Raw genomic sequence first — 10,882 nt, 5'->3', positions numbered from 1 at the left:
TTGTTCATTGCTCCCTTCTTGCTTTTCTTGTTCGCCATCCCAGTGAACCGACGCGGCTCTGATACCACTTGTCACGGAGTTATTTTCTTACTCTCGTGCGGCACTTAGATTTGATCTAAGTTAAGCCTTTTGGTTGTGTAGGGTTATGTTTACGCAGCGGAAGTCTTTTGTGAGAATCACAAGGACAAGTTTTGTAGTGCAATACTACAACAAAGATGGTTATGTATTACTTGAACAAAGTTACAAGTACAAAGTGTTTACAAGAAGTTGGGTTATGAATGAGTTATGAGAGGTAATGCAGGGGTGATTACAAATGATGCCTCTCATCCCTATTTATACTACTACAAGATCCTCTAGATTATTCTAAATCTGGAGAAATCTAGACAACAAAATATCAAGGCTGATTTCTAGAGTATTCCTTCAAAATATCAAGTAATTCTAAGTGTCTTCATGAAGATTCTAGATTGTTCTTTGGCTGTAACTTTTGGGCAGATTTATGTAGCCTATTCAGGACCCTTCCGAGCTCCTTCATGGCTGGTCTAGGACCTTCTAAGGGTGTCAAAACGTTCCAATATTGTCTGGGCTGTTCTGGAGTCATCTGGGTGGCCCTTGACGCTTCTTTAGTGTTCCGGAAACTTCCAGAATGCTGAAATTTTGAGTTGAAATTTTGCGGAGTGTGACATTATGGTACCTAAAACTAAGGTAAAATATGCCCATATTTCATTCTATGAAATTTTACCGCTTTTGGTTTCTAAAATGGAAATTTTTATGGGTGTTTTAAGGAACAGGATATGTATATAATGCCATGTTGAGACCGTTTGTAGCACGACATGAGACCGATATAGAAAGAAATTTAAGGGAAATGGGATTTTAGTTAGGTCATGATGTGTTTAAATCAAAATAGTTAGGTATATCAGCAGTGTTTTGATTAGATCCTTAGGAGCAAGGAGGAGTTTGGTTTAAATCAAAATAGTCAGTTCTTAATTTAGTTGTTCTAAAGTGAAGCTTTAGAGATTTTAGTTGGTTTTGATTTGGGTTCTTGAAACTTATTGGAATTAAATGTTGAAAAGGAGGAGTCTGGTGGCTTGCGTAAGTTAATATTCTATGATGGTTGCAGTCGGTGGTATGATCTACCGCCCAAAAAGATGGTTATGGTGAAACCAAAGAGGGTTAGTGGTTGATCTCAACATTACTGATACAGCGGAAATTAGGATTGGGAAGGGAAAATCAACTCAAAAAGAGGTTGCTGTAGAATGCAATTTTTTTGATGATTTATTACGTACATAAAGAGCAGAAATCGTTTAAGTTCAATGTTTTTGTTTGAATGTTAATTGGTACTACTAGATCTTAGACTTGATAGAGGTTCTTTATTCAGATAATGACAGTCAGCATCTTAAATTTTTGCAGATAAGTTTATAGTTAAAGAAAAGAAATACCATATAATCTCAAAGAGAAGATACAGGGATAGAAAGAAGATAAAAAGATAGAATAAGAGTAGTGCCGGAGATGGCTCTACCTTATGAGATCGTCGGACGGTGGCAGGAGATTTTTGATTTATGTGTCGCTTGCGTCACTGTTCAGGTTTGCTTCCTTTGTCTGTAAAACTCTCTAATAAAGTAAAACTCCTCTTATACGTGTCATGCTCTTAGAGCACCTTTCTTTTGCAATTGGCGCTCGAAGTTTATATTCACAAAATTCACGAAATCCCGTATCTTTCTCAAATCTTTATTCCTCTTTCCCTGATCACTTAAAACAAACTCTAAAATTATTCGTAGGCTATCACAACCATTCCAATCAACAAGCTCAGTTTTCTTCAATCTCGAATCTCATCAATGTGCTAATATCTGTAATTTCTTCATTGGTTACGTTTTTTTGGGAACCTAGATTCAATAAAGAAAACATCAGAAACAAGTTCGTGTTTATCTCTGAACCTAAGCTGCTTCTTTGTAAATCTGAAATTATATTAACTATATATTGATTTTTGTTTATGCCCAGATTCTATTCACCGTGGGTGTGAAATTAACTGATCACAATGTTGGTTCTTTACAACCATAATCAATCGTCGATAATGGATTCTGGAAAAGCACCAAAATTGCAAGGGGTGGGTGCAGATGAATAATTTTGTTGTTCCTTTTGTTTGACCCGTTTAGTCAATTTTGTGCGGACGAATAAAGTTAGAGAATAGTTTAGTGAAGACATGTCTATACGACACGCTATGTTAATTGTGTTTGAAAGAAACCTGAAACTAAGGTTAATCAAAACTACCATCCTGTTGATGATGTTAACTAAATTCTTTGTTTGAAGGAGCTATCTTATCATTTATGAAACTTTTGAGTTATCTTATAAATCTAGCTATTTGATGTCTACTTGTGTTTTTTGAATATTTGTAACCAAATTGTGATCGGTTTTGCAGTGTTTTGATTTTGATTCCTAATCAACAATGGAACATGAGGCATTTCACGGGAAGACGACCACCGTTGTGGTAGGGTTAATTGAGAAAGCAACTATCTCAACGAAACCCGTATTGGATCTGGGAACCATGCTCATTATACTGGCTGCGAGGTTCAAAGGGGAAAAGGGTTATTTTCTTCGTTTAACTCTAGCGTTACAGTTCCTCCTCTCGAATGTGAGTTTCTGTTACAATGGTATTCTTTATTTTAACTGGTGTTCGATTTCATCTTAAACACTTGTTTCTTTAATTATTTTAAAATGATTGAACTTTTGATTTGAATGATTTTGAATGTGTTATGCGACATTGCGACCTTTTTAAGCTATATTTTTTGTTGTTATTCTGTTTGACGTGACAAAGATGAAGCCCCATATATAAGTAAATGGGGTGGAAATGCCACCCCTACAGTTTTGTAGTTGGTTAATTTTGCAATACATGTTTGTGATTCTTGAGAACATTTTCAGGATATTGAAGCCGAGAAAAATATTATACTTTTCTGAACCTTTGGTGATGAGTAACTACATAGCAAAAATTCATGATGCTTGGCTCATTGGTCCTCTATTTAAGGTATAGGTTTGATGTGAGGTATGTCTCTTTTCTTGCATACATCTTTCAATCGATCCAAAGATCAATAAATTAACTATTAAATATATTTGTTACTATTAAATCATACCAATCAACATTAAGAGTTCAAATTGAACATCAAATGCAATGGTGTTACACTACATCTTAATTTTATTGTTATTAGAAATATCATAATTAGTATTATTATACTATGGTATAGTTTAGAGATGGTACTTTTGACCCATTTATTTATGAACCAGTTGGTCTTGGAGACTTGAGACACTTGGCTGTGTTTTTATCTCAACGGGTCAAATAAAAGTGAATTAAAAGGGAAACTTGACAAACATTATGTTGGTAATGTATTAGTCCGGATCAAAACGGGTTGTTTTATAAAATAAAGCATTATGTTGCTTCGGGTGAAAGCACATTCAACCAAAGATGGGTTCATGATCAGGCGGTAATGGCTCAAATGGGTCGTTTTAAGAAAGTATTGATTTGGTTCAATTTAAAAAAAAAGGTCTGACCACAAATGATTTATGATTAGATGGTAACCGGTTAAATGATTAGATGGTAACGGGTCAAAATGGGCTGTTTTAAAGAAGTTTCAGTTTTGGTTCAGGTTAAAACAAAATGTAACCAAATATGGGTTCATGATCAGATGGTGGTACTGGGTCAGACAGGACGTTTTAAAAAAGTATTGATTTGATTCAGATTAAAAAAATATCTGACCAAAAAGATTCATGGTTAGATGGCAACCGGTCAAAATCGATCATCATTGATTTGCTTTATGTTGACTATTTTTTGATTATACATACAAGGGGATTTAACGGAGGTATACAACAATTATAGTTCATATCTGGTTCATTCTTTTGACGGTTACAATTAATACAAATCTTCTATACTATATAATAAAAGAAACCACTTTGAGGACACATGTCACTCATTGGAGTCATCTATTTTTTAGCCTATTAAAATTAAATAATTATTTAAAATTAAATAATTATTTATTAGATATACGTAGAGATATACTATTTAATATATATATAATTATGAGATATACGTAGAGATATAGTATAGATTAAAAACTTATTTAGAAAATATACTATTAATATTAAATTATTAATTTTATAATATATTTCCTTAGATATAGGAATAGGTTACATTATAGTTTTATTATATCATAGAGAGATTTTATTTTAATATTTACGTTTATACTTTTATATCCAAATTTAGGTAACATATTTAAATTGTCTATGACTCTTTATAATCAGTAATATGTTTTAAATGTATTTAACTTTTTATAATCGGTAAATGTTTTAAATATATTTATTTTAAATAAAATATTATATATTTTTTTAAATATGTTTTATAAAAATAAGAATATGACAAGGAGAGAAAAAATATTATTATTTAATAGGAGAGAAAATGCAGGAAATCAAAATCTGAAATTAATCAGAACTCAACTCATGTATTACATGAGGTTTTTTAAAGATATAAGTTTTTATTATTTACTATATAAAATTACATTTATTCAACCCGTGTAACACACGGGGTTTTTTTTCAGATACAACTTTTTTTATCATTTACTATACAAAATTACATTTATCCAACCCGTGTAATACATGAGGTATTTAAAAATATATTTTTTTATTATTTGATATATAAATTCAACCCGTGTAATACACGGGGTTTTTTAAAGATATAATTTTTTTTTATAAATTACTATACAAAATTACATTTATACAACCTGTGTAATACATGAGTTTTTAAAAATATAACTTTTTTATTATTTGATATATAAAATTAGATTTATTCAACCCGTACAATACACGGGGTTTTTTAAATATATAAATAATTTATTATTTAGTTTTTTTTATTATTTGATGTATAAAATTATATTTATTCAACCTATACAACAATATAAGGGGTTTTTAAAGATATAACTTTTTATTTTTTAGTATATAAAATTATATGTATTCAATCTATGTAATAAACAAAGTTTTTAAAGATATATTATTTTATTATTTAATGTATAAATTCACATTTATTATATTCAAATATAATTCTTCATGTTAGCCTAAAATTATTTGGAGAACTCGAGATGCCAAAATAGGATATTAAGTTATGTCATTTAATTCAAATTACTAAAATCCAACCTTATGTACACGGTTTACGATGGCAGAAGTTAAGTTGGTTCATTGATGCACTAAAATTGCAGATGGGAGTACAAAAGCAACTACATGAACATCTTGAGGTACGTCAAACTATTTTCTTTTTGTTTATTTTTCCGGTATTCTTAGTTTTTGTGAAATGTGACACAATTGACGGGTTGGTAACAGGTAAAAATAGTTTTGGGTTGTAATGAGTTTTGTAGTACAAGGTGAACTGATGTTGGGATTAATCTTGATGATACGAGTCATATACGGGTCAAGTCGGTTATCAGTTTTTATTTAGACGGGTCACTGAATAACAAACAGGTCAAGGTATTGAATTAGTCTAGAAGTTGACCAAGTTTGCCGGAGGAACTCTAAAAATTTAAAATGGACGGTGGTTGCTGAATAAAAGGTATTCGATTGGAATATTCTTTTTGGCATGTGCTTTATATTTTAAAATATAGGTTTCGTTTGTCTTTGAATATTGTACTCTCATTTTTGTATTGTTAATTTTGAAGGCTAATTATCTATTGAGTGTCAATGATACAAATGTGCAACCAATTTTTGTTTATGTTGGTTCCTGAAATTACTTTGCTTTTTGTAGTCTTGGGGAAAAAATTTTGAAGGCTCACACCGCTAATAGCACTCTACAAATGCTAATGCTGGTGGTAAGGCTAAGCATGTGTTGGGATTTGGCTTGGAAAAGATTGCCAGATGTAGTTGAGGAGAAAGATGAAGTCGCAAGGTTAATGGATGCCCTCAAAACTCAGCAGGTAACAGAATTAAAGGATAAGTGGAGGTGGAATTCCAATGTCGATTTAGGCGATTTCTCAGTTAAGCTAAGCTAGCCTGGATTGCCTTAGACGAAGCAACTATGGCAGGTAACGACCCTGCATTCGTATGGAACAACATTGCAGTCGCCAAAGTGAACTGTTTTGTGTGGAGGGCATTTAGGGATAGAATCCCCACTTCAGATGCCCTTCTTATTCGATTGGGTAAAGATTCCGGGGCTTACCACTCCAGAAGGTATCTATCTGGCGATCCTTAGACGTGATGCCTAAATTTGGAAAGGCCTAGAACAAAAAAATGATTTACATGGGCTTCAATGCCAGGAGATATTATATGTTTTTGTTAAGCCACCCGCGAAACTCGCGGGATGTTAGGCTAGTACAATATATAGAGAGAGAAAATCATGTAATGTGTTGTATATCATTTATATCTAAAGTACATAAGTATCATAAAGATACGGGTACAATACTGACAATGTCCAAGTCTAGTCAAAACAGAAAATAATAAAACCTAACGAACTGAGATCTAACCATCCCGCCTTCCCGGGTGATGGTATGGCACACCAGATGATAAATGATAAACACACGTAAGCTCATGAATGGTTACAAAAATATACCTTTAATTTTAATTCGGCAAAGCACATAAGCTAGTTCAATCTTAAACACACGAAAAGACCGGTTCCTCTCTTTGTTTATCTTCTCCATCAGATGCATTTTCGTTTGTTAAAAGATTATGTGAAGTTGGTTCTTGGGGTGCTGGAAGTGATTGCAAGAAGTTAAAATAGGCGTATTTGATATCAAATTGCATATCATACCCTGCAAGAAGAATTAAATTGTGATCAGAAATTTAGAATAATAAGAACCAATATGACAAATGAAATCATAATTCTTATCAATTAAAATTACAATAATTCACTGCAATGGTGAGTCCTCTGCTGTCTGGAGTCTGTCGAACATGGTGAAACCACATACTCGGCCTACATAACCACCAAATTTAACAATCAAACAGGGCCCGTGTTTTGACAAAGTTATTAACTCCATTTAAAAAAGAAAAAAATGGCAGTAACAGCACTTGATCGAATATTCAAATAGAGAGCTTGTACGTTGACACAAAATTTTTATAAAATTATTTTTTTCCTAATGTTTAACAAATATACGTGTAACTAACATGTTAATTTTATTACAGAAACAATATGTTCCCTTTGTGTGCAAGTATGTGATCAGTGATCACAAATACGCTCTACTTCATATGTTATGTGAAATGAATGATTTTAACGTGTTTGGTATTGATATTTGAGCATGAAAACATTGTAGAAAAGATGCTTACAAGTAAAGAATTTCACCAGCCTTAACGGTGACCTCAAACGGCTTTGGTCCGTTAAAGTATAATGGAAATTCAGACATTTCTTTGTCCTGGTTTTCAGGTGATGGGTAAGGATTCACACTGCACCAAGGGACATGCCGTGGTGGATTCTCAAGTTGCAATTTGAATTCTCCAGTTTCCTGTAACATTACATATGTAAGTAATGACCTATATTAATGTAAAAATCAATTTTGCACAACATAAAGTAGCAAATGCATCCTTGATTCTGATGAAAAGGGTGATAGACGCACTTTGGGTAGAGCTGCCCTAACTGCGGTTATGGGTCTCTAGGATTTTGTGCCCTCTGGCCGATTATGTTGCTATTATTGCTGATGTGCTTTCTGATCTAAAAATCAGTTCTGTGGTGGTTTTCGTACTTATTCCCCTGCTTGGTTTTCTAGTTGTGCTATGGATCTTGGAAAACAATGCCACTTCCACTAGCTACTATGTGTTCTATTTTTTGGTGTTTAATGTTATTAATTGGATACATACTATCCTTAGCTACAAGACTGTTGTTCATGGTGGAGCTAATCATCACTCTGAGCTTTCCAACCTGGCCAACATTGGTGATCTATGCTGCTTTGTTTATAATCTCGGGCTCTAAGCAGTTAAAGCGGTCCAAAATCGAATAGCGGTCAAGGTCCGTTATATGATATATAGGTTATAGCGGTGGTAGAGGGGTAATTTTGATACCATGCATAATTTATGTATTTTTATATATATATATATATATATATATATATATATATATAAATATATCTTTGAAAAATATTAATAGTAATATCAAAATTCATAGTAACATCATTCTATTATCAAAAACCTGTTGCAAATCTAACATAATGCAAGACACTAACACAATCAAACAGACAAACACTAATAGTTTTGAAGTACTTAATTTAACTGTTGCAACTGTAACAAATCTATTAACTGTTGCAACTGTAACACTAACACAATCAAACACCTCCTGCGTTACTGTGTTGCCTCATTCTACTGCGTTACTGCTATAACCGCTATATAGGTTTCCAAATAGCAGCCAAATAGCGGTATTTAGCAGTATTTAGCGGAATTTAGCGCCGCTAATAGCGGAACCGCTATAGGCCACCGCTATTTGGACCGCTACACACCCTGAGGTCCGCTAACCACTATAGCACCGCTATTGACTGCTTAGGGCTCGACAAGCTGTTTTATATGTGGTTAGATAGGTTAAACTATGGTGTGTTTTTGTATAGTAGTAGTGGGGTTTATTTCGTCTGAATACTCGAAATTTTGGTTTCCCAAAGCATGTTTTGGGAAACGATCTAGCATAGTCGGAGGGTATGCCCTCCCAAAGGTGTAACCATTTTGATGCTTCTATACTATTTTTTGGGCAAAGCCTTCACCTAAAAACAAAAAAAGGTCTCAAGAAAGATGCAATAATTGCATTAAACTATATGCACATGCAATGTAATAAAATTTTCATTTTTCATATACTGAAATAGACGGCTTATAGTTCCACTTAGTTACTTCTTATTTCCTCTTTAGGTGATTACAGTCGATTAACTACTTAACCTCCGCAACTTCAAGCATAAGTTAGGCTTAAACAATGTGTTTTTAAGCACTTTGGTCGGCATACATCATCCAAGATACAACACCATTATCATCATCACCGTCATTTTACAACTGACACCAATCTTAAATTCCATCAATCACTTTTAGAACACTAGTTAACAACAATGATGTGTGAAAAGGCAACCCAAGTGCACGCCTAGGCACGGCCAATCAAAGTGCTCTAGCAAGATTTCGGCCAGTAGGGCTGGCAATAGATATCTGTATAAGACACGATTAGACCTGTTTACTGAAAAAGTACACAAAAAGTGATTTTTTTACTTGATAAAAATAAATATAATTATGAGGTTAGGATACATCATTTCTTCTTCTTGGTACATAAAACGTAAAACTGTGTTATAAACATGAGATATAAAATAGTTAAACGAGTTGTATTTGTATAACACGCGTCGTTAGAGACCCGTTAATCCCGATAAAACACGATTTGCCAGCCCTAATTTTGGGTCTAAAACCCTTAAAAATGATACATTTGTAAGTGCGTTCAACTACCTAGTGACATGATCATATTATAAAGAATGCTTATAGGTGAAAACATCATCAAATACCTCATTGTAATTGTAGTGAGCAGCAGGGTATTCTCTAACATACATCCTATGCACATCAGTAGGCGGAAGAAGCACAAAATGCTTCTCACCAGTGACAACAGCATACAAATTCTCATAATGATCCTTATGAAACCAAGTCTCCGACAACTCATTCCCAATCCACAAATTAACTGCCTCCGGCCCACCACCAATGGCTTCGGTCGCCCACGGGACATCCGAATCACAATCCCCACTCAACGCCCCATACTCCTCCCTAAAACAATCATTCTGCTGCTGCAAATACGCCACACAGCTCTCCTTACAGGACCCCGTAACAGCATCAACAGCATCAGCAAATGAGGTGCGAGTGACGTCAGCGGAGGCGAAACAAAAAGAATTAGGGGTTGAGGGGTGTGGGGTGAGGGCGTCGGCGTGGCCGGTGGGGGTACGGTGGAGGGAGACGGTGGAGGAGGAGAGGGTGCGGAGGAGGTAGGAGGTGGAGGACCAGAGAGTGGCGGCCGGCCATGGGAGGGTGGAGGCGGAGAGGATGAAGGGTTTGTTTTGAGAGAGGTAGTGGCGGAGGAAGTGGAGTGGGGTTGGTGGGGTGTGGAGGCGGTCAATTTCTGGGGTGGAGCCTAGGGTTAGTTCGCGGACTTCTTCCCAGAGGTTTTGGAGGTTTGGATACATTATTGTTTTGGAGACGGTGGACGCCCAACCTTACCTTGACACTTTCATTGTGCTAATGTAAAATCAAATTGCAGGTCCTGTTAGTAAATTTAATAGTTGTTATCCGGTTACTCATTACAATTTTTAGTTCGGGATCACAATCAAATCTGAACATGAACTCATTGAGCAAGATCCAAACTTGGAAACATTCGGGATGAATAATGGGGTGCACTTTCTTTTTATAAAAGGAAGGAACCTTATTATCATGGAATTTATCAAGCTTAGGGGGTGTTTGGGTAGCTTAGCTTATTTTGGAGCAAGTTATGATCAGTGGCGGAGCCAGAAATTTTTTCTTATGGTGTCATTTTTTATAGATATCCCGGTTTATAGTAACCCGGAGTCGAACTTTTTGGATCGGTTCAGATCTAGTCGGGTCAAATCACATAATAAAAGCAAATGTCATTGAATAAAAACACATAATAAAATTACAAAGTCATTTGAAATATATAAAAAATGCATTTAATAGTTGCTCCATACGCATTTTCGTGTTTTGAAAACGATTCATAATGTTTTCAATGGCAACTTGCAAAAAAAAAACCCATCTTTTTCATTATAACAAACAAGTGCACGCATCATTCAAATGATCAACAAACATCCTGTTATGTTAAACAATTGAAACAAAACTAATTAGACATGGGGCTATAATGCTTACTGAATTAAAAAAATAAAAATTAAGCACGGACCTTTAATGATTTAAAGTATACTAAATA

At 34.4% G+C, this 10,882-nt stretch overlaps 1 protein-coding gene across 1 annotated transcript; it reads right to left on the bottom strand.

Moving 5' to 3' along the window:
* Positions 1–6,345: 6,345 nt before the first annotated feature.
* LOC110895946 (bifunctional peptidase and (3S)-lysyl hydroxylase JMJD7) lies at positions 6,346–10,333 on the bottom strand. The gene is made up of 4 exons (XM_022143342.2): positions 9,468–10,333; positions 7,282–7,457; positions 6,861–6,931; positions 6,346–6,770 (listed from the first exon to the last, which is right to left on the bottom strand). Exons 1-4 carry the CDS (start codon positions 10,131–10,133, stop codon positions 6,613–6,615), a joined length of 1,071 nt encoding a protein of 356 aa, XP_021999034.1. The 5' UTR covers positions 10,134–10,333; the 3' UTR covers positions 6,346–6,612.
* Between the last annotated feature and the right edge of the window lie 549 nt (positions 10,334–10,882).

The sequence above is a fragment of the Helianthus annuus genome, chromosome 7, assembly GCF_002127325.2.
Source record: "Helianthus annuus cultivar XRQ/B chromosome 7, HanXRQr2.0-SUNRISE, whole genome shotgun sequence".
Taxonomy (NCBI): domain Eukaryota; kingdom Viridiplantae; phylum Streptophyta; class Magnoliopsida; order Asterales; family Asteraceae; genus Helianthus; species Helianthus annuus.
This window is presented reverse-complemented; position numbering and strand designations above follow the sequence as displayed.